Genomic DNA, 24,022 nt, shown 5'->3' with positions numbered 1-24,022 from the left:
CATGGTTTTACAGACTTCTGCATTTATAATTGCAAAAGTCTGTGCTTTGTTGCAGCATATCAATGGTAAAGCTGTAGCCTATACTGGAACTGGATGTCTGATGTGTCAAAGTTAAAACGTTCAAATAAAATCACGTTTTTCCTGAAGTATCAGGCACTTTATGTTGCTACTCTGGTTACTGATATTACTGTATTATTTACTCATACAAAAGGAAGGACAGGTTTTAGAGTCACAACTTCAAGATAATACAAAAGGGTTTATTAAAAATAAGATATTCTGATGATTTTTAACACTGTCTCTCTCTCACACACACACACACACACAAATGAGCACACACGCAGCAGCCAGTTCTTTGCTTCAGCTGAACATTTCCCACATACAGTTCAGGTGATCCAGCTCATCTTGCAGATTTTCCGCCAGCAGGCGGACCCTCCCAGAGAACCTGCTCCTGCACGACTTCTTCAGCTTCTGACCTTGGTTTTCTGTGAAATACTGATCCAGTTCTTTGGCAAAAACCTGAAGCAGTCTCTCAGAGGACATTCCACTAGCGGAACCCTTCCTGAAGTTGTTCCTGCTGCTCATCACAGACTGGGACAGATGCGCCAGCTTCAGTGCTTCGGTCTCGACTCCGGATCTCTGCAGTCTGGGAAGGTCGTGCCTCCTCAGCTCGCTCATCACGGACAGGATGAAGTCCAAGCAGTATTCCAGGTCCACAATAGTTAGCTTATAATCATCCACTAGTTTCTCAACAGCCGTGCGAGTCACATTCTTCTTTTTGGCCTGCTTGGCCGTGTGGGCACCCATGCCCCCGGCGGACGCCATCATACCGGCACCGACAGCCGTGGCGATCAGCGAGGTCCCCATGGTGACGGGCGCCAAGGCGATGCCCAGCACCGCTGTCACGCCTCCCACCGCTCCCGTCGTCCCGCCGGCAATGCCCATGGTTTTGGTCTTCTTCTGCATCTTGTCCAGGCTGGAGGAGATGGAGCTGAACTCTGCGAGGATGTCGCGCAGGCTTTCGCTGCGCTTCATCATGAGGAGGCTGTAAAGGCGGAGGGCCTTCCTCAGATCTGCAGCTCTCTGTTGAAATGATCTGTAGCAGGAAAACCATAAACAATGTGTCTCCAGTCAGTCATAATTGCACAGAGAGGATTCATAGTTCCTGTTCACCTGATTTCTTCCTCTATACTGAGGCCGTACAAGGAAGGAGCCAAAGAATCTGATTCTGAGGAGAAGACAGATTCAGGTGATAACAACTTTTGTCATTTTAATATTGAACTGTTGACAGCAGAATAGGCTTACTTGACACTCTTCTCAACCATCTCAGCATCATGTTGATTTCCTTTACAAAAACAGGTAATTTTCCAGTTAGTGACCCTCCTGAATTCATGGTAACTCGAATCACAGTCGGAGGAGAGAACAGTCACCTCGGTGTTCGATTTGTTTTCGTTCTGAGGAGAATCTCGTGGGTGTTGACCCAAACGTGGCGCACACCTCCCGTTTGTCTGAAAGTGTTTAGTGAATAATGTGAGCGCACGTCGTGTTTAAATGCACGGAAAGGACCTACGACCCTCTCACCAGGACATGGTGATTATCCTCAGGTAGAATGTGCAGGTAGGGTCGGTATACTGCCTCACTGAACGTTGACTGTTCTCCTTTAGGTGGAGGTGTGGGAGGTTGTGGTGGTCTCGTCTGAGACAGAAAACAACAGCAAAAAACATCTTCCAAGATACATTAACATGATATGAAATATGGTTACACACACATCCAGGCATACAAGCAAGGTTACCCTCCAAATGCATACAACGTGTACACTTGGCACTTTTTGTTGTAGTTATTTTTCAAAAAGTTATTTTTCAACACCCCCCTCCTCTTCATCAACACTATGAGGTGGTCAGTTTACATGTCTGTGGGTGTGTGTGTGTGTATATATATTTTTGGGCACCTGTACCACCATTAACGAACTGTATTTCAGCCTTTTCCTGCTGGCAGGGTGGGACATACCATAATATGGCAATGAAATTAAAGGGTTGAAAATTTTAAAAGGCCTAATATTTGATATTTACAAATTAAATCTGACCTTGGTTTAGAAAAATAAAATTCAAATACAGCGGAAAAATAAATCAGCTTATATAATATATATAATATAGCTTTGTGCACATTTAATGTACAACTGTTGACAAGAGAAGTGAGCAAAGAATGATAATAAAATCAGCCAATGTTGCTCCTAATTAATATATTAACATGTGCCAAGCTGCAAGAATTAAAAAAAGTAATGCAATTATGATGTAGTACATTAAAAATAATCACGACATTTTTTTCTTTTGTTTGTTTTTTTTTTTGCTAAAATCTGTGGTTTGTTCATATAAGAAATGTAGCATTTAAAGGTTTGCATGATTCGTAAGTGAAGATTACGTGCTTTTGTTGGTTATTAACGGCCTCACTGGGAGCAATAGTGGGAGGGGGAATGAAAGCTAATGATGGACTGAGATATCACTCTATAGTCCAAAAGCAAGAGCAGAGATAACACAGGCGGAAATAGAGTAATAAAGAGCCGTGTGCATGTCAGCTTCCGTGACGTCAGCAATGACGTCTTCCAATACCTTGGTTGTATTCACGCGTGTGAGGGGGGATTTCTTGTGTACCTGTGCAGGTGATACATCACTCTCCGAGGCTCGCCGGGAGAGAGGGAAGTGTCGAGGAGGAACTACAGGTTTGTCTGCATGTTCTGCAGCCTGGATGTGAAAGACACAGGGTTGCGTAATCATTTCACTTTTCAATGGTTGGTTGCCATCCCAAATTGCTTTATACAACTCACCCCATCATTGCAGCCGATCCACGGAGATCCAGAACGCTCGCTGTCACCTGAGAGGGTCTAGCCAAGAAACGGGAGCGTTGAGATGCCATAAATATTGGGTTAAAGGGAGAGGTCGAAGGAGAGGTGTAAAATGCCGATATACCTCAGATTTACGTCTCATTGTTGGTTCTGTATTGCAGTAAGTGGAGGGAAGAGGAGGCCGCGGGGGTCGGGGTGGGGGGGTGTAATGGGTTCCATCAGTGGTGATAGCTGGAGACTGGAGAGAAACGAAGAGAGAGAGAGAATAGTCAGTGAAGTTCTCCTTAAAATCTTTGAATCATTTGAAATTATGATGCATAAGAACAGATGTGAACACTAAATTTATATGAAAATGCCCCTGGAGCCCCTCCAGTGCTACTATTCTCTCAGACACCTGCTCAATTTCCCTGCACTTGCAGGTGGAGCGTTACCTCCTCTCTCATGGTCTGAATTTGGCTTTAAAACCACCAACTGGGACTTATGATGGAAGGTTTAAACACTGCTGTATTTACTGGCTTGAAACCAAACAAAACTCCCGTTTCTGACTGAAATCATGTCGATTCGTCTGCCTGCAAATTGTCTTGTGTTTTTTATAGCTGGTGAATCGCAGAACCAACATAGAAATCAGACGCTAACTGCTTATTTCTGTCATTTTGCCTGTTACAACACTAAAACATCAGTTTTATTTAACGTCACAAGCTTCATAATGCAGCAGACTAAGGGTCAGCAGTCAAAAATAAAGGCATTAAATATAAGAACAGCTCAATTACCTCCTCAGAATTCAGGCTCACGGTGGAATTCCCCCCGCCCTCACCTGCTGAGGGTTTGTCAGAGGCTACCGACTTGCTCACCGGTGGTTTGGGAGGAGGACGAACAGGCCGCAGCCTTTTGTAGTCTGCGAGGTATTCATAAAAATGGGAATCCTGACAGCAGGACAAAGACGGAAACATCATGTCTCGGTGTAACAGAGACTGCCTGAAAAAAACCGGCTGCCTCACCATCGAGCTGCTGCTGTGCCCTGCGTCCGCTGCATCGGCATCGTTGTGACTGGTCACCTCGGGCTTGGACACTAACTTGGACCTGGGTCGAGGAACCGGCCTGACTTTGACCTCCGTCTGGTTTCCATCGGTGACAGCAGGCTGTCGAGAGATGAAGAGCCACTTTACAGTATAACCACTTCACCGCTCCACCAGCTTTAACCGGTGCTGCTAGCCCGGCTCTGCCTTTACCTGTAACGCATCAGGGTCCTCGTAGAGAGACTGCAGACTTTCATAGGTGATGGTGGGCTTCATTGCATAGCTTTTCCTGGGCGGATTGAGTGGCTGTGGAGTTGAACGTACCATAAGTGTGTGTGTAGAAGTAGTAACAGCTTCAAAAAGATGTTTGCTGTTGCCTGGTTTCTCGTCCATTACCTAAGAAGGAACTTAGGCCACAGCCTTCTTTAGCTCTACTACTGTGCCAACAGAAATCAGCAAAACATTTGTCCTCTGTCCACTCACATCTCATGGACGATCCGATAAAAATATGAACACTCAAAGTAACGTGAGACGGTCTCTTTTCAACAAAAACAAGCGCTAAAATTTAGTGTTGTGAACCGCCATAAAGAACTTCTGATGGATTGTGAGCAAAGATTGTCAGATTTAACAGCGCAAAGAGGCTTGCTTTCCTGCCGTTGTGGGGCGTCTGCACTGTGCTTAATTCATCTCCAAATAACCATGACTTATATTTTCAGCTGTTTATTTATTTTATTTTCCATCCCTCCATTACATCCTCCCCACCGGGCGGAATACTTTCATTGGTTTCAGAGCGAGCGCGCTCATCCTGCTATTACTGAGTGACTTAAAAGATCAAGTTCATCATTCTCAGCCAGAGAAAAATGAAGTGATGAACTAAGCAAACCTTCACCGATATGACGAGCAGTTCATCCAATAAGACTGTCGCTCACATGCTGCTGGATTTTGTAGCAGAGATTTCAACACCCATCCTGCTAATTGCAGTCAATTCCAGAAGAATTTTGGAATTCCGCAGCCAAGTGAAATTTATGACAGGTTTCACCAGACTAAATGGCTGTTTGCACCTTTATAAGAAATGACAGCCATATCGGCCTTTTCATCTGCTTTCTACAAGCCCAATAAATAAATGTCGTAAAGAAGAAAGAGCTGATCCTTACTGTCATAGTACAGGAATGAAGCCTCCACTGTCAATATTTTCTTTAATATTCCTTTAATATTGGAAGAAATGCTCTCAGAAATCCAGTTTGCCCACAAACCTCTCCTGCCTTGTCATTCAGTCTGTATAGTCAGAAAGGTGTGATTCCTGATGAGTCACAGCTCAGGGACAAAATATGTGGGCGTACACTCGAAAATAACTTCAGTGTGTAGGATTAAACTGGAAAGAAAAAGGAAAAAACCCATTAAAATCTGGTGACGCTGTCACTGACACGCCTCTACGTGGAAACTGGTCGCTTCAAAAGTCATTGTTTAAACACGCTGTCAACTGCCTGCAGTCTAACTGATGAGAGCAGGGAAAATCCTGCGCATATGTGGGCATACGCACAAGCCATTTGTGTCAGTGCCAGGTTTTGTGTTTTCTTGGTGGAGAATTTCATCTAAAACACGTTCAACAGGCTGAGTGAGTGTCTGCTCCTCTGTACGCCTGCTTTCCTCTGTGGCTTTCAGGGCTGTTGGGTGATTAATCTTCCAACTTGTTGGTTCTGTTTTAATATTACCACAATTTCAACAATGATATTGTGGCTACTTTCCTCCTAAACTACGAGGGGCAAAATAAGGAGGAAAGCGTAGCAAGAGCGGTCAACAAAAGGTATGAACTCCTTACTCAGCCCCTCAATAACCTAAATATCGCACAGGTGCCCCTTTTTATGAATGACGCCAACTGCTGGTGACGTAAGACGTGAGTCCTCTATACGTGGAAAGTGGACCGTGGCTCCAACCACTGACATGTGACAATGGTCCAATTATTTTATTATTATTTTTTCATTTCTGAGATAACATCGCCTCAGAAAAGGAAACAGAGAACAAACATTCAGTGGAGGGTATGACAGATGGGCAGAGGAAGCAGGGAGGTAGAAGAACCTAGAGGGCACCCTGGAGCACGCAGACACACACACACACACACACACACAAACAAACACACACACACAAACAAACACACACACACAAGAACAGGTTTGATCAGAGAGCAACACAATTAAAAGGGATGGAGCACAAGAAAACACCAGAATCGAAGATGATACAGCTCTTTTGAGTAAAGACGTGTCCAGCTGCTGTCTGAGAGGACACTGGACCACTTAATGACCCATCGAGGGTGAGAGATGGGTCACTCTGTGTATGCTTCTGGACTGGGACAGGAACCTGGGGCAAACACACGCAGGCCACGAGGCTGAGGTGGAATTAAACCCCAAGCTTTCTTCAATGTGCACTCCATCCATCCATCCACCCATCCATCCATCCATCCACCCATCCATCCACCCATCCATCCATCCACCCATCCATCCATCCATCCACCTCACCCTTAAGTGGTACGAAATAAAGAGCAGGCCACCAAATTACACAAATAAAAACTATTCTATCTATCTATCTATCTATCTATCTATCTATCTATCTATCATCTATCTATCTATCTATCTATCTATCTATCTATCTATCTATCTATCTATCTATCTATCTATCTATCTATTATACAGTCTGGATTCTGTCCAGATGCTCTGACTCTTGGGTTATAAAGCCTACTGCCACCCTCCACCAATCAGGACACCCCGCCTACTATCGTTCTCCAACCACAGGGACGTGTAACGCGGGAAGTCAAATACACGCGGACGCAGTCGAACTTTTGGCAGTCCTGGTTTGGCTGTGTGGAGCGCGCTCACCAGGTAGCGAAGAAAAGAACTTACCTGAGGTGTTTCTCTCCCGACATGGCACGGATCCAGGCATTTTTAATCATCGGGGCGCTGCTGATAACAGAAAGCGCCGCTATCACCAGGTAAATAAATGTACAGTACCTTTAGGTCAAAGCGGCACGACTTCATTCATCTTTATTTGTCTTGTTGAGTGAAGGAGGAGGTGTGTGTTATAGTGTTACCTGCTGCTCAATTGCTCATTGTTCCGTTTCAGGATATGAGAGCAACACCAACCCTGACCTGTGTGTCCTTCATTCCAGCATTTCTCTACATAGAGCGAGGAGTCTGCGACCCCGGATGAGCAACAATCAGAGGTCTCTGCTCCGTGTTGCAGCCAGCTCTACGGACCCCGAGTCACCAGCAGTGAGGCTGATCAACATCTATGATGTAAGACCATGTGGACGTGCTGCCAAAGCTCTCCTCCACACTGGAGGAGCTTAAAAAACCAAATCAGCCCAACAGGGTGCCGCCGCAGGGATCAAACTACTTCTCCAAGTTCAATATTTGGGAAGAGGAAGAACTGGTTACATATTAGACTTAAATTTCCATGATCAAGCAGGGTGACGTTGTAATTGCTCCGAATACGTCCACAGAAAGCTTCCTCACATTCCAGACTGTTCCATACACTCCTGTGGTGCCTTTCTGGGTGTTTTGTCATGTTTCTATAACATTGATTACATGTTTACTGCTAATTTCCCTGGTGGACACCCCCTAAAGGGATCAATAAAGTACTCTTGAATGTTTCCCAATTTCACTGGGACTGATCTTATACAACGAACTTAAGTGACGCAGTTTCGATGCAAATCTGAGTGGGGTCGCTTCCTGTCTCCACAGCTCCAGTATTTTGGGAAGATCAGCATCGGCACTCCTCCGCAGGAATTCACCGTGCTGTTTGACACGGGCTCCTCTGACCTCTGGGTCCCCTCCGTTTACTGCTCTCCCCTGTACCTGGCGTGTGGTGAGTTTGGTGTTTTGTGAGATGGACTGAGTGACTGGGAGCGCTTCAAACATCCACTGGATCGGAGCTTTCAGCTCCACTGTTACAGGCTCTCACCTCAGGGGCCGGTTTAGACCGCTCCTGACCTCGACTTTACATAGTTTGTTCTTAAATAACAAACAGTAATTCGTATAGTAACGCTAATGCGTATGAAAGGACCCATAAAGCCTTTATTAATCCCGCAAAGGGAACTTACCATTTTTAACATCTTTTTGGTCTGTGACTGGGACTTAAACCAGAAACCTCCTGACCCCCCTAGTCCAGTCACCTGCAGACTGAGCTCCTGGGGACTTTTTGACCTATAGACCAGGCCTCAAATTGGGGTGTGGAGGGTGGGGGGAAAGTGCCAGATAGTTGAAGGTGAGTGACATTTTCCTCTTCATTGGCTTTCCTCTCTTTAGGCCTCCATCGTCATTACAGGTCCTACAGATCGAGCACGTATGTTCAGTGCGACAGGAGGTTTTTCATTGAGTATCAGAGCGGCAGGTTGTCTGGCTTCGTCAGCAAGGACACTCTCTCCGTGAGTTCCAGACATTTCCACTGACAAACTCCTCCTGTTGAGCGGAACTCCTCAGTTTTGGGGGTCCCGTCATTCCTTCCGTGTATTAAAATGACTGGTGTTTGCCGCTGTCTTCTCCTGGCTCCCCTGCTTGCAGATTGGAGGTCTGCAAGTGCCTGGCCAGCTCTTTGGAGAAGCAGTGAGGCAACCTGGGGAAACCTTCATTTATACTCAGTTTGATGGGATCTTGGGCATGGCCTATCCGTCCATTTCAACCATCGCTCCGGTTTTCGACGGGATCATGGCGGCTAAGCTGCTGCCACAGAACGTTTTCTCCTTTTACCTGAACAGGTGTGTAACAACATAAGAGGAGGGTGCACCCTTCATTTGGTTTACTTCCACAATACACATTCGAAATGCGACCAAACTCTCCTTTACTGTTCGTTGGTTTGGTCACCACAAACAACACCTCAACATCTGCTAGTCGGTCCTTTGGATAAGCTTGGTTGTTGTTCCATGTCACTTCCTGTCTGGTTCCCTGGATAGTCCTTTTGCGTCCACGCTCTAAGCAAACCGCCTCAGGGTTCACTTGCAAGCGTTTTCAGGCTTAGTTAGTTAGGTTAGTTTAAAGTGGAACGAACAGTTCTAGAGTGGAAGCACCACGAGCTGTTAAAAAGTTGCCCTTTTGAGCATATTCTTTGTTCTGTTCCTTGCAGAGACCCAGAGGCAGCTATAGGTGGACAGCTGATACTAGGGGGGCTTAACCCGGAGCACTATGCCGGAGAATTGCACTACGTCAACGTCACGCGAAAGGCCTACTGGCAGATCGAGGTTAACGGGTGAGACGCTGTGAATGAGCTGGGGCACTAATGCTTGTTGACACACTTTCGGCTCCTTCTGTTTGTTTTGGAAGCGGAGAGATGCAACTCTGTGTTTCTTTGTAAAGGATCAGTGTTGGTGACCAGCTGAGCCTCTGTAAACCCAGTTGCCAAACCATCGTTGACACGGGAACGAGCCTCATAACCGGTCCTTCAGAGGAAATCAGAGCGCTGCACAACGCGATCCCAGGCATGTCGAGGCAAAAGGACGAGGTGCAGCCGGCTCTTTCAAGACCAGTGAGGAAAGGTGCTGCCCGATGATTGAAACACACCTTCAGCACCGTCTCCTCTCCCCTGCCTCCCTTCTAGAACATCATTGACTGTGAGCTGATTCCCTCTCTGCCCGTCATCTCCTTCAACATTGGAGGGAAACTGTTTCCCCTGAACCCAGAGGATTACATCTGGAAGGTAGAGCGCACGCACACACACGCATCATTATCGTGCCAAACAAAGCAAGTCTAAATTAGAACCTTGGGAATTCTTGATGAACTAAGGAGTTCACAGAAGATTGCTTGATACAAGGGCTTATCATTTCTACCTGAAATACTCATTTCTGTTGGTTAATCTGGGAGTTTTCTAGACTTTTTGGCATTTATGAAAAGGTTTTGCATCAAGTTTCAGAATCCTTCCTCAGCTCTATATTAGCAATACCGAGATCTTAGCATCTTGGTACATACGGTGGTCTAAACAATTTCTGGGCACACAGGAAATGGGCAGGGGTCCAGCAGTCTGTCAGTCCCTCTTCATGGCCTTGGATATGGGCCCTCCTGCAGCACCTTTGTGGAACTTGGGAGACGTCTTCATCATGAAGTACTACACCGTCTTTGACAGGGATGCGGACCGCGTGGGCTTGCCCTCGCAAAATAGCCCGCCGCTTTAGCGATGCAATGTTTCAATCACACCCAGACGAGCCGTGGTTCAGTAGATTCTAAAGAAAGAACAATCCTTAAGATCTAGGGACTGCTCAGGTCAGCTCATTCAATAAAGCTTGTGTTTGAATCAATTTCTTGCAAATGAAGGATTATCTGGCTAAAGCTGCTCTCCGGGAAAGGTGTACTAAGCAAATATTAACCAATGCAACCTAACCCCCCCCCCCCAAGCCAAGAAAAACAAAACCAAGACAACAAAACCCTCAAGTTTGAAAAGGTTACAGGGAAATGACGGAGATACAGGAGCTTAGTTGCAACATTTAATGAAAGTTACAAAGTGCTGCACAGTCCTCCAGACCTGGAAAATATATATCTACATAGCATGCAACACAGCATTATGGCCAATATGTCAGACATATAGCGACTTTGGGGTTTTATTTTCTTGCGAAGAACATAAGAATGTGGCATTGGGACCGCCCCCACCCAGGTCCAGTGGTGATTTGTGACATTAACCAGGTCTTATGGGACATACGGCTATATTGATTCAGTAGAATCAATGGAAATAAACCTCTTTTTGGTAACAAATGTAGAATAAATACAAAAATATTTACCCGTTTCGTCATGAATATTGAGAATATTCAAAGAACTCATGACAGATCTACAGAAATATGGTACACTTTACAGACAGGGAGTCTGGAGCCAGGAGGAGGACGCGTCAAAGATTCTTCTCAAACTAAGGCTAAACGTGAGAACATAAGACAGTTTAAAATCCTTGGCTGTCAAAGATTCTTCTGTCAAATGGTCCCTCTCAGAATGATCACCTATAATTACAACACAGAGACGCGACAGGTAGAACTACAGTCCAGGTCGGCACCTCTGAGCTAATTAGGGTTTAAATATGGCCTTCAGAATCTGCAGAAAGCTAGAACCATTAGCAGAAAAAGGCTCAACACACTGAGCAAGGCAGGGAACTGAAATTAAGACCAAGACGAATGGGTCTGACGACAAAAGCGGCAACGTTAACAGCGTTTTGGTACAGCAGACTTCTCCAACTCCAGCCAGCAGCTGCTACAGAAGCTGAAGCAGAAGTATGAAGAGTGGCTGAAGTTGATCCTGCGGCTCAACAACACTGAAGAAATTAAATTCAAAAAGCAGCTTTGTACTCGGGGATCACATGATCTCGTGTCACAAACAACCCCTTATACCCATGACGGGACGGTGTGAGTCACACATAGACAGCAGTACATTATTCAAGTGTATCCACATCTGGTTCGGACTTACAGGTCAGATAAATACTACATGCACTCTGCATTCACTCCTCAAAGAGCCCAACGCTTCGTTTTCAAGGACCCCCCCCCCCCCCCCCCCCCACACACACCCCACACACGTGCATCCAAATACCGCCGGTGTATTAATGAAGTTTTCTTCGCAGGAACTTTGGATTCTCGTAGGACGACTAATTCATTATTTCAAAGTTAAAAGAATGTTGAGTCTTAAAGAAAGATCAACAATTTATTAGCCTTCTAGTTGTCACACATACATCGTTACAGAATATTCCCTGTCACATAGGCACACGTCCACCTCGGAGTAAACATTTGATTGTATCGGGCACGTCCGTCCTCTCTGGAAGGTCCTGAAAAGCAGCCAGAGTTCGCCGCGGCTTTTCTTAAACTTCATTAATACGACGCCTTCTGCCGCGGCGGCGTTATATCACACGTTACGCAGGTGTTGTGTGAGGACTGACCTCGACACTGAGAGGCTGCTATCGTGGTCGTCACCGAGGCGTTCACGAATGAAGAGAGATGTTCCGGGGACCTCCCTACAACCACACTACCATATGATACTTATTTAGAATTAAGAATAGCATGAGGTCATCACGGACTGGAGGGCTGCATCGCAGCGCTTCTCAGCAGACCCTCTGGATCTGAGAGGGCGCAGTAAAGCGTATATCCCAGCTCGTCCACTTCCTGTTCGGTAAGCTCGCAGAACAAGTTCACTTTGGGACTGAGGGCGCAGGGCAGTGTCCCAGCCTCCAGGTGTCCCACCAGCGCCCGTAGCAACTGAAGGAAGCGGTCGGCCAGTGCTTCCTGAGTCCAGTCGCCTTCCTTTTCACAGAGCAGCAGTATGGCGTTGGTGAGCTGGCTGGCGTTGAGCCGGTTCAGCGCCGGGTTGAGCTTGCACACCGCTTTCGCCACCTTTAGGCAGGTGCATCGGCAGCCTCCGTCCTCCTGATCGAGGGCCCTGAGCCGTGCCGTCTCGGCCACGCGGAAGCTCTCCCGCCACAGGTTTTCGTGACGCTCTGCGGCAAGTCGGTGAGGTTTGGCAATCAGCGACGTTCCGTCCTCCATCACAAGCAAGGGCAGGAAATCCACGTACAGCTTTCTATCCGTTTCATACTGAACCTCCAAGGTGAGCGTTTCTGAGGGTACCACGGGACGGATGACGTAGTCCAGGATGCTCCCGATGGCTGGCCAGTTAATGGATCCAGCTACAAGCTTGTCAAAAACCTCCAGGACCGACTTAGGAGAGAGGTAACCCCCGACCATGCAGCGGTCCCAGTAGCTGCTGTTGCGTGGGAAATACTCCAGGTTCTCCCTGCGGATGAGCCAGAAACCCGGAACGTTCATGATAGTGTCCTCTCCAGGGATGGACGACCACAGGTTCTTTTCCAAGACGAGAGGTACCATGAGCTGGGCGTGGTCTGCTGTCACCACCTGCACAGGTAGTAAATACTATTATTAAACATTGAACGATATTATAAAAGTAGAATATGTAGCCACAACTCTTGTAAACATGCCGTACCGACAGTGTGGGATCTCTAATCTCTCACCTGGAGGTCATCATACAAGCTTCCACTGAGGTACATCTCTCTGAGGGGCATGTCGGGCAGTTTGGCGTGGAGGAACACTCGGAGCTCAGCGCAGATGTCGAGGGCCGCCTTTCTCGCCAGAGCCTGCTCTTCAGCGGGGATGTTGACATTGCATTTATAAAATTCCCACAGGTGCTCCTGCAGCGACAGACGCATCCGAGCCCGCAGCATGTCTGACTGGGAAGGGCCACTCCCTCCCGCAACGGCTCGGCCCACGGCCCTCCGCAGACAGTCTGAGGGAGTTCAAAATCATCACCAACAGCGGAAAAGTATCTATTCTAACACACGTTACATCACCAGACTGTTTATCACAGCCCAACTGCAAACCGCTAATATTTACTCTGGATAAGTAATCTGGAAGGGATACAGGGGTACAGAATGTGGGAGACATAAAGGTTGGATTTCAAATATCTGAGTCAATACAATCTAAGACATTAAAGTGTTTATGGATGTCATATTAGTGCAAACTAGCTGGTGACACTACAGCATTAGCTAGAGCCAACACCCACTGTAAAGGAAGAGCAAGAATCCTCCAAAGAGTCTGTCTGTCAGAGAGAAGTCATATAAAACACAATTGACGGGCCTATTTTGGGTAACATAATATGGCCGACATTTAATCTACACTTTCTTTCACTCACCGGGCTCCAGAGCGTGTGAAGAAGTGGGTAAAGACTGCAGTGACCTGCTAACAGTGGACTTCATGTCATGGTTCAACACCCGCGGGGAGGAACCCATCCACACTGGCTCCTCCCAACTTTTCTTTCCACTTTGCTCCATCTTGGTGGGGCTGGTGGGAGCGCTGATGGCACGGTCGTACATCTGTGAAGCAACACAGCGTCCATGACATTATGCAGAAATAAAAAGCAGGAAAGAATAAAGGGTCGATGCAAAGCTCTCACTCTTTTGACAGCCAGAGTTGCTATGCCAAGCATGGCTGCTCCACCCACTCCCAGCACAAGCTTAGCATTAGAAAGCATGAAATCAATGGCTGTGCCAATCCCATTGTCATCTTTCTTGCCTTTACGGTTTCCATTCCACCCTGCCATCCTGCCACTAAACACAGAGACAATAAAAGGGAGGAAAAAAAGAATGAGACAGAGATGAACACTCTACAAACCTAAATGTTGTGTGACAATGTTACTTATGGCTTAATCCAGTAGAGAATAAATAAGTAACCACACTCTTCAGTACAACCTTATAAACTCTATTTATCTACTGTCTTTATGTATTAGTATATTACATTGTAAACCTACCCGGTGTGCCTCCAGATGACTGTTTAACCCACCTCCTGATGACCTGTTAACCCTTGTGCCTACATAAGACCACCCAAGCGACTTTTAAGGAAGAACTGGCCCCTCTTCAGGGCTTCCTCTTTCTCCTCGGGTGCGGTCAGGGCTTGGCAGCGGCGGAATTCTCGAACCACAGCGTGACGATAGTAATTGCGATCGGTGTATTGAAGGTGACGCCCTGCGCGGAGCAGCGCCCGGTACAGCTCCAGCACAGCGCTGCGAGACCAGCCGCCCATTAGGAATCACACATGAAGATGGGGGACACCCTGGCTCCTGGGAAAGTGATAAGATGTATCATATTTAGCTTAATTTAAAAGCTTTATATTGGGCCAAAAGGAGTTATAGACAAAGTATATTAATAAGGAAGGAATAGACTTGGGTGCTGTGCTGATCTAATCTGAAAGACTATTGCAAGTACACACTGACTATCATGTGATAGCTAATGGCCTGCAACTAGTTGTTAATAATCAATCTGTTGTGAGACAAACATTCCTGGGAGGTGGGGGGCTTCTTTATGCCCAAGCTCATCTATTACAGAGGCAACAACTACATTGGTTCATTAGATTCTTACCTCACAGTTAATTAATGAGCACCTACAATAGCATTGTGGTATAACTCAGAACCGCCGCCAGTATAAAGTTTGTGTGTGCTGTGGTGATGAAATCAGTTTAAGAACCAAAAAAGCCCCTCAATAACAACAATATATGAATACAAGCAATATCTTATAAAATACTAGCTAGCCTCAAAAACTTCTCAATGACTAACCCACTTCAGACAAAGAGCCATTACAGTCCAGGATTTCTAGAAGCCGTAATTCGATTTTGCCTTAAACGAAGTTAAGGTTAGAAAATGGCTGTCTGAACGCAAAGTTACACATCTCTTGAATATTGACTTGGCTATTAGCTTAACGAGCTAACTAGCCATTAGCCTGACCTTACCGTTAGCCATGCTTGGTGACAAGACACGCTCGTTTATGGACACGTTGGAAGCTTAAATACCAGAGTAAACACAAAAGAAATACGAACAAACTTACGTTTAAGAAATTACATCAAAGGTTTTTGCTTCAAACAGAGGCGGAAAAATGTCCAAGCCGGGGGTCAGACGCGACACTGACACCCGGAAATAATAGTCTGTTGGCGGATTACATCCGGGTTGATATTGTCCTGTTCAAATGTATATTTATAAATATTAACCGTGATTTTATCTGCATGTTTCATTATACATACATCATATACATCTTTTTTAAACACGAGTCATGCATTTTAGTGGTTTAACGTAATTGAAGTAATATGTTCTCATTTTATGTTAAATAAAGACGAACAAACGACAACAAACGGGCTCCAACTGTCGAAAGTCGACTTCGCTTCTTTCTTCCCTTGGTTCGATTATCTTTTTGCGAAAAGAATGACCAAGACTACCAGAATTTAAGACCAATTATTTAACACATGGAAAGGCGCAGAACCACGTGTGGGACTTCCAACTACCCAAAGAATGGAGAGACGCTAGTAGAGGTTCTCAGGTCTGCTGGGCTCTCCCCATGTGAGGGAGCAGCTCTCCCCCATATGTGAGCAGCCGACCCTGCTGCATTGTGCTTTAGCTTGCAAGCTGTTGACATTGCAGTTCAAGCATCATCCACAATGAATTACTATTAGGAGTAATGGTTTCACATTTGTCAAACTCAGTCCTCGAGGGCCATGATCCTGCCGGGCTTTCTGTCCTACCAGGCTGAAAATGCATTCAGTGGGAATAGAAAACCCGGCAGGATCGTGACCCTCAAGGACTGAGTTTGACATGCCTGATTAAATTTAAAAATTTGGGGAAATTAAATTTCTATAGACCGAATTGAGAGAGACAGGCTGCATTCCTCCCCAATCAGAACTTAAATGTCATGTGATGGAACAAAAGCCTGGTCATGAAGTCTGGTTACAAACCAAATACTGTATGGGCCGTTAAGTGTTGAAAGACTTGAATGCATCATTGTAAAGAGATCAGTGACTACCCTTTGTGATGTACTGTACTTTTGGGAATTTGTGCTAAAAATGTCATCAGGTGTTTAATTTTAAAGAACCCACCTACATAGTGACAACTTTAAAGTTGTATTAAATGTACGAAGAAATCCAGTAATTTCATGCAAATTCAGTTTATTCATAACAATTCAGAAGCTTAACTGCTAGACACAAGATGGCATTTCAAGATTACAGCACAGGGAATGTGTACAAAGCAACCTTAGAGCCAAAGTCAGAAGATACACAGTCACAATGTTGAAGAGCAGAAAAATCTGCATTCACACAAACTTGGCATTACAAGTTCAAGTGTCCAACAACAAGCTGTGGGTGTTTTCTGGCCATCTGTATATCCAAGCGTTCAAGACATCATCCAAGACTGAAAGGCAATATGAACTTGCACTCAGGGCATGTACTTTATTCCTTTCATCCTGGGAATGATGACAACATCTCTGATATCGTCATGCTGAAGGAGCCAACACAAATACCTCTCGGAACCCATGCCCCAGCCACTAGTGCGCATGGGTTTCACCTGCCGCATGTTGATGTACCATTTGTAGGACTTGACCTGCACAGCATGCTGCCTCAGGGCAGCCTCCACCGTCTCTGGAGCAAGATGACGTTCACCCAGTCCCAAAGTCTCCCCCAGTCCAAAGAGAAGGTCAGCTGCTTTGGCTTTCTTTTGCCCTGTGCCCTCAACGTATGCCTGGTAGAACGGAACTCCTAAGTGATCCATTTCAGTCAGCCAAACCACGCTACCAAATTTCTTAATCAGGAAGCGCTCCCCTTTGCGCGTTAGCTTTCTGCCATACTGGGGCTGACCATCCTGCACCCACTCAAAACAGTCAGCCGAGGGCATCATGGAGATGGCGTCATCCAGTGGGACTTTTGGAAGTGGGGTCTTTCCATCCAGCTTCTCCAGCAGGGCAGTGACATGCTCAAGGGTCCCAGCAGTGTTGAGGATCATGTCAGAGTGATTTTTCAACATGGACTTGGTAAGGTGAGCCAAGTACCTCTCTGCTATGGCAATCGCTTGTTCAATGCCACCCACAAGTTCACACTCCACATGGTAGAACTGGTTTAAGTGAGTGGAATCAGGATCTTCGCCTCTGAAGCTGGGAGATATGTAGTACACCCCGGGTAGATTATCCTGGAAGCGAAGGAAATACTCAAGTGAAAACTGCATCGAGTCAGCCAAATAGACATCCTGACCCAGCAGGTTAACAGAAACAGGCTCAGAGTCAGATCCAAGGCCCAAGGGGGAGGAGATAGTATCTGATGTGACTGGGGTTAGGGCATAAGAATACTGGCATGAAGTGTGAAAATAGTCCACTGTGCTGTGGAACAGAGTGTTCTGAATCTGGAACAGGTTGCGATACCAGTGGTTATTGATGGCCAGCATGGAGTGAGATTCTGGGTCTTTCCATGAATGAGGAGGACGGCACTGCATAATCTTGGAGTGAAGCTTTTCAATTTCAACAGGGTCTGCAGCTGGACCATCCAGTGAGGAAACATAGCCAGGATAGTTTTTGTGGAATTCTGAATGCAGTTCAGTAGGAATGCTACCATCAGGGGACGGCAACAAAGGAATCAGCTTCACATGGGCGTAGTCGATCTCAAAGCCCTCAACCATCAGGCCAACATTTTTGGTTTTCATCGTGTTTTCCAGGAGCTTAGCAACTTTATAAGTGGCTAGGACTAGAGCTTTGTAGTCATCGTCCTCCAATTTAAATATGTTGCTGGACAGTGGCTTGCGTGGCACCATAACAGTAAGTCCTGGAGAGTTGGGGTATGGGGTCAAAAAGGCAATATGCTGATCATCTTCCCAGACTCGCCATTGTTGTTGCTCTCCACGTACAATACGACTGAACAAGTTTTCACAAGAGGCATCTCCAAAGAAGTCAAAGCACAACTCCCCAGCTGAATTTGGAAGTCCGGTTCTAATCTGGATCTGAACCTCAGCCAGCTCTTCATCGTCCCAACGGGGTCCACTTTTTGAAGTGCAATAACCTGGACTGCAAGGGTGGAACTCTTCTTCAATGGAAAGATAGGGCTGCCATTTTGCCTCCAGGCCATGAAGTGGAAGGATTTTTAGGCAAGCTGGTTCCCCTGGGGTTGGATTGAAAACCAAGGCACATCGCTGCACCCCCAGTCTCTCACATAACAAGTTTGAAACTGCTCTTGCACCATGTAGCATAGCCACAAAATCATGTACAGCCAACTGAAAGATACTGCTTGGCCCACCGAGAGTCTTTCTAGTCAGAATGGATGACCCAGGTGTCCACGGTTTGGGATTAAGATATGCAACCAGATCGTCAGTTTCCCAGATTACATTTGAGTAGCTTGTCATGGGCCTAAGGACCTCCACCTTTGAAATGCCATTTACCACTGATGCCACAAACATGACACTGCCATTTGTTTCAATAATTGCCTCACCTTTACCATCCACAGCTATAATGCCTGCACAGGTTCCATCCAGGTTCTCTGCCATCACCTCTTTACATGCCTGCCTGAGATGGGGTCCTTTGTGGTGGTAGAGACTAGCTATTTTCTGTGCAACCGTGTGTCTCAAAAATATATCACCATCACCAGAGCATGCAAGCGCAACCTTGTCATCAGCATATATTCCTGCCCCTACTACTGCTGTATCTCCAACTCGCCCTTTCAGCTTTCCAACCAGCCCACCTGTTGAGGAGGCAGCTGCCAGTTTTTGAAATCGATCAAGGGCCACAGCACCAACTGTCTGAGGGTGAACTTTAGAAGGATTTATGCGGTTGATCTTTGCCATGAGCTCTCTGTGACGTACATCAGTGTAGAAATACTCGGGTGCAACAAACTCCTGTTTTTCTTCCAACCCACTCAAAAACTCTTCAGCTCCTTCTCCAACAATGAGTGAATGTGAGCTTTTTTCCATGACACATCTGGCTGCTTTTATGGGGTTCTTCACACTTTGCAAGCAAGCAACTGACCCAGATCTCTTTTCATTGCCATCAACAATGGTTGCTTCGGTTTCATGTTTTCCATCTTTGTTTAACACAGAGCCTTTACCTGCATTAAACAAGAAACAGTTCTCCAGAGCTTCCACTGATCTTTGAACAGCATCCAGGCCACTGCCTCCATTTTGAAGCATTTGGGAACCTACAGTTAAAGCTGCCTCCAAGGCAAACTCTACAAGCTTCATCTCTTTGGTGTTCAGCATCATGTCTTCTCCAGCACCCCCATGAATGACCAGAGTGTAGTCCGAGTTAACTTCAGAGCCTAGACCCTTTGAATTCTCTTGGCGACGAGTCATCTCACCATCCCGTTTGTCAGTTTGACACTCTTTGAATATAGACTCCTGTGCTCCCATTTGGTGTGCAATAGCATCCTGGACAGCAAGCAGCATCATCAACTCCAGGTTTTTCTTCAGACTTTTTTGAAGCTTCCCCAATGACAGGCAAAATTTTCCATTCCCATTTAGCACAATGCAAACCTTGTCCCGTCTCCAGAGGTAGCCTACAGCCAACTGGTTGGGGGCATAAACATTTCCTACTAGACACTCCACAGGCTCCATCACGTCTGTGCCTGTGATGTAGACAGGCGGACAACGGAAATGATCCAGGTACTCCTTCAGGGGGTTGTCAGAGGGTAATGATTGACGCAGGGTGGCTATATGGGGACCAACACCTTGACCTTTCTTGGTATTTTTGATCAGGCGTTTATGCTCCATAAAAGCAACATGGAACAAGTGGAGCAGATCAGTTGAGTACTCAATTGTGTTCTCTGAACCAAAGTAGGAAGCCAATGCATCTACTAATTTGCGAGAGTGCACTGTGATCGAGTATGTCGGATCACAGCGGCCATGTTTGTAGTGGCGCATGTGGGTTGGGGTGACAATCAGGAAGCGATTAGCAGCAGACTCCCCAAAGGTCTCTCTCAGGGAAAGCTGCAAGGAGAAGTTGATCCAAGCATCAAACAGGCCTCTCTGTCCTCTGAGAGCTGAAAAAGCATCAGGGTACGAGATCACATCAAAAGAAAGCACTTGTTGGGGTAGTCCTGCGTCAAGGCCTGATTTTTGCATGTTCAGAGTGTTGAAGGAAAACATCAGGGGAGCTGGAAGAGCTGTATCACCATTTTCTTTGGAGGGTCCATTCATGTTTTCTGTGGTATTGCAGACCAGGTTTAGCTCGCTGGTTTCTGACAGGGTGTAGACACAATGGGCCACAAGGCAAGCCACCATTCCATCCACAGCACTGTGTTCAAACAGCATTCCAGCTGTGCCATCTTTGAACACCACCACATTCAGGACCTGCCGGGACAATACACATGTTTCACTCGTGGTTTGAACACCTTAAAAATCAGACTTGAGTTTCCAGATTCCTAATGCCAATTTTAGTTGTCGATTCTTTTCAAGGCACCAATTCAACTTTAGTGTTGATGATTTTTGGTCTGTATGAAAACAGTTCTACAAAGAAATGTCACTTAGTTTACATGTTACCAGCAGATGGCAGCACTGGTTATGCAAAATGAAATCAAGGTAGATGTACATTCTGCCTTTTGAATAATTTATAAGACAATAGGTAGTATGAATATTAAGATGGCATCCTTAGCCATAAGGGGCTTAAGGAGAACACATGTCTGTAGCCACCAATACATTTTAAGTAGCAGTGAATGTGGTATCAAAGTTTGCAAACATTAAGAGGGAAATGTTGGCAGTGAATACAACCACAAATACTTTGCATCTGGTGAGCAAGTGTTACAAAACCTTGTTGCGGTTTGGAGTAAGACATGTTTAGAGTCAGCACATTACCTTGTCATAGTATCTGAAGCCTGGACTCCCTTTTCCTCCACCTCCAAGCTTAAGTGCATCAAGGATAGCAGCCATCTCAGGGGGTGCATTGCTTTCATCCAAACAGAGTGCAAGCAGGGCACTTTCCATCATCCCTAGAGAGACAGCCGTGTCCTCTCCTTGCTCCAGAATGTCTTCCCTGGAAGCAGCCCAGGATTTGCGGTCCAGAGCTGAGAGGCTGCAAATGACAGAGGGATCATTCTCTTTGGCCGCTCTGGGCTGATCCATCACGCCGACCAACTGGTTATAGATGTCACGAAAGGGTCGAGCTGAGAGCGCGCTACCATCACAAGGCCGGGACATTACATCAATGGGGAACACACCACCGCCACAAATGACGATGGCATGGGTGCTATCAGGATAGACCTGAAAATGAGAAGAGTCAAATGTTTACAATATCCAAGCTACTTCAAGTCTAATACATTGTCCTGAACCATTGGATGCGTTGTAATTAACTTGGTGCAACCTGAACAGTATGACATGTCGTGGCACATCCTGACTGATAAGTGAATTGCAAATTGAGGCCGTCTTTGAAGAGAAAGCCAAACAACCCTGGCCAGAAGTTGTTTCTGCTGCATACTTCACCTTAATCTCATCTTGATTTCTGCCAGGAATGCGGGTCGCAGCAAATAGCTCCGACTGCTGGGTGCACTCCAGGGACGTGCTGCCCTCCAGCAAACAGGGCTCGGCGCGTAGTTTTGCCGCTGCCCAAAGAAGAGCAGCCGCCCTCCCCAGCTGGGAGCGTTGCTTGGCCTGGGAAGGAAGGAGCACAAAAGGGAGCGCCGTGGAGGTGGGCAGGGGATCGTCGCAGGACAACAGGCTCCTCTTGAAAATTTCAGTAACCCAGTTCTCTTGGTCTTTAGCGAGAGTTGTAAATTTCTTCTGGACTTCTAGGAGGACTTCCCTCTGGTGTTTCACTGAATTTTTGAAGTCAGAAAAAAGCTCCGGGCTCAAAATAAGCTCAAGGACACGATTCACTTCCTGCAATGTCACGGCCAAATCAGGAATGGGGAAATTGAGAAGGGCCATCTTGTTATGTGGAGGCTTGAGAGAGAAGGTGAAAGAAAACCACTGTTAATTATAGTTACATTACAGAATTAAACTAGGAAAGTGTGCTGGGCATAAGCAGGTAAATGTTTAATAATCAAGTAGTTTTGGTGTCCAACTAACCAAGTGCTTTGTTAGCCAATCAAGTTTGTAGATCAACCAAACCAAGTCTACTTTGTGTTAGTATAAAAAGCATAGTTACCTCAGACATACATTAGCACCATATACAAGCAACATGTTCCCGTACAATACAGCACCCTTGCTACAGTTTACATTATTGAAGCATGGTGCTCAGGTTCTGCCCCAATTTCAAAAGCCACTGGTGTATCATTCAATGGTGGAAAAAAATAATCCATGTCCAGGAGTCTACTCCTGTTTGGAATCTGGATTTTGAGGGGGCAGTTTCTCAATTTCAGTGTTCCATTTACTTATTACTTAACCTTAAATATCAGGGTTTGTCACCCCCCATATAACTGAAACAGGCACAATCTGGAACCCTAGATGCAGCCAAGCATATTGTCCACTTATTTAAATGACCCCTGAGCCTAAAAAAAAATAAGTAACTGGATGATCAGGCAACTTAAGGAGTGTCCATCATGGGCAGACTTAAATGCTTGTCACAGGCCTCTGAACGAAGAGTCAAACCAGGCCAGCCCTCAGGTGCGTCTTACAGGCCACAGTAACCAAGCTCATCTGCTCACACGTGAAATCAATCTTTCCTGTCAGACTACGTGCGTGGCGTCCATTGTCCCAGCGACAGCGGCATTCCTCGCTGTACCACTGCTTCTAAATTAGATTGCTCTTCATTTGTCTCACCAGTTTGCCTACAATGCCGTCTGTCTGAGAACCAAAGTAGTCATGCGACTGCAGGAGCGCGCACTGATGAATGCGGACAGCACTGAAACACTTAAAAAAAATAAAATAAAAAAAAATAAAATAAATAACCTGATTTGATCTTGAAACCACTCGATTGAACACTTTGAGTAAAACTTGGCTTTATTCAGCAAGTGCTTCAGATCAGATTTTAAAAAGCTGCTGGCATCAGAGAGGCTTCTGAAGACGATCTCTGATCAAGTCTGTGCCGTGAAATATCGACTTTAACTTAAACAAGCGCTTTATTTCGTCAAAAAGACTGATTAGAAAGTTTTAACGAACCTGACACGACGGCTGACAGCGGCGAGGAGGACTCCACACAACCCCGCCCACAAGGCTCCCTCTAATAAAGAACTTCTGACTCCAATTAAGCAATCAAATTCCTTCTCCCCGCCCACAGTCCTGCTCTTTGATTGGCTGCGTTAATTGTGCCTCATTAGGAACATTATGAAAAAGCTGAGTGACGTGATGATCGATAACTGCAGGGAAACTAAACTGGACTTTTATTTATTCACGAGAGAGACAAAAATCTAAAAAGATATTGTTGAGTTGAGTTGAGGATTGGTTTCCATTTGTTCAAAAGCGTGTTTGACCCAAAACAGAGCTCTTTTTAAAACACACAATACAGAAATAAGGGTTCTAATTTGCCTGTGTTGTTTTAAAATCATAATCTGATGGCAAAGAGAAGAAAATCGGATTCGTTTTACTTAAATTATTGCTCTATGGTGACGAAGAAGTTTGTTTTTTTAGACCATACTTTTTTAAAAGAGCAAACTGATGATTCACCGGGTGCCAATATTCCTGCTCCTACCTAAATTATTGATCATTTTAACAGATAAAAACACTCACCAGAGCACAGAATCTTCCGTAAAACCTGACCAGTCGACAGCAGGGCAGTCACTGACAAGTAAGCTCTGGACTGGACACACCAGTGTTCATCCCTAATAAAAAACTAGTGATTCCAATTAAGTTACCCCCCCCACACACACACACACACACACAGAATCTCTCTCTCTCTCTCTCTCTCTCATTCCAGTTTATTTTGTTCATTCAGAAAAGCTTCATGTTGATCCCACAATGATTCCATGAGGTTGGAATTAGGCATACACAGATTTATT

The 24,022-nt window shown here is 45.7% G+C and overlaps 4 protein-coding genes across 6 annotated transcripts; 1 reads left to right on the top strand and 3 right to left on the bottom strand.

The window, feature by feature from the left end:
• Positions 1–221: 221 nt before the first annotated feature.
• On the bottom strand, positions 222–22,861 carry LOC130514369 (uncharacterized). 2 transcript variants are annotated; one of them, XM_057013897.1, is made up of 13 exons: positions 22,851–22,861; positions 5,007–5,090; positions 4,066–4,158; positions 3,835–3,975; positions 3,607–3,759; positions 2,961–3,074; positions 2,819–2,875; positions 2,604–2,735; positions 1,579–1,692; positions 1,428–1,505; positions 1,303–1,342; positions 1,171–1,225; positions 222–1,093 (listed from the first exon to the last, which is right to left on the bottom strand). In XM_057013897.1, exons 2-13 carry the CDS (start codon positions 5,010–5,012, stop codon positions 358–360), a joined length of 1,719 nt encoding a protein of 572 aa, XP_056869877.1. In that variant the 5' UTR covers positions 5,013–5,090; positions 22,851–22,861; the 3' UTR covers positions 222–357. The 2 variants fall into 2 exon arrangements, with proteins under 2 accessions (XP_056869877.1, XP_056869878.1); XM_057013898.1 differs by lacking the exon at positions 22,851–22,861 and having other exon boundaries at positions 2,646–2,735; positions 5,007–5,140.
• On the top strand, positions 6,656–10,129 carry napsa (napsin A aspartic peptidase). Its single transcript, XM_057013903.1, has 9 exons — positions 6,656–6,835; positions 7,013–7,139; positions 7,587–7,710; positions 8,151–8,269; positions 8,406–8,599; positions 8,965–9,087; positions 9,195–9,339; positions 9,436–9,534; positions 9,833–10,129. The coding sequence occupies exons 1-9, from the start codon at positions 6,768–6,770 to the stop codon at positions 10,004–10,006; spliced, it is 1,173 nt and encodes a 390-aa protein (XP_056869883.1). The 5' UTR covers positions 6,656–6,767; the 3' UTR covers positions 10,007–10,129.
• On the bottom strand, positions 10,303–15,312 carry mief1 (mitochondrial elongation factor 1). The gene is made up of 6 exons (XM_057013901.1): positions 15,187–15,312; positions 14,118–14,426; positions 13,764–13,917; positions 13,503–13,683; positions 12,826–13,097; positions 10,303–12,709 (listed from the first exon to the last, which is right to left on the bottom strand). Exons 3-6 carry the CDS (start codon positions 13,908–13,910, stop codon positions 11,870–11,872), a joined length of 1,440 nt encoding a protein of 479 aa, XP_056869881.1. The 5' UTR covers positions 13,911–13,917; positions 14,118–14,426; positions 15,187–15,312; the 3' UTR covers positions 10,303–11,869.
• On the bottom strand, positions 16,278–23,879 carry si:ch211-256m1.8 (uncharacterized). 2 transcript variants are annotated; one of them, XM_057013896.1, is made up of 4 exons: positions 23,754–23,879; positions 21,570–22,028; positions 20,946–21,350; positions 16,278–20,444 (listed from the first exon to the last, which is right to left on the bottom strand). In XM_057013896.1, exons 2-4 carry the CDS (start codon positions 22,011–22,013, stop codon positions 16,560–16,562), a joined length of 4,734 nt encoding a protein of 1,577 aa, XP_056869876.1. In that variant the 5' UTR covers positions 22,014–22,028; positions 23,754–23,879; the 3' UTR covers positions 16,278–16,559. The 2 variants fall into 2 exon arrangements, with proteins under 2 accessions (XP_056869876.1, XP_056869875.1); XM_057013895.1 differs by lacking the exon at positions 23,754–23,879 and adding an exon at positions 23,187–23,335.
• Between the last annotated feature and the right edge of the window lie 143 nt (positions 23,880–24,022).

Source organism: Takifugu flavidus, chromosome 18, assembly GCF_003711565.1.
Source record: "Takifugu flavidus isolate HTHZ2018 chromosome 18, ASM371156v2, whole genome shotgun sequence".
NCBI lineage: Eukaryota > Metazoa > Chordata > Actinopteri > Tetraodontiformes > Tetraodontidae > Takifugu > Takifugu flavidus.
Note: the sequence above shows the minus strand (reverse complement) of the source record. Positions and strands in the feature narration are given on the sequence as shown.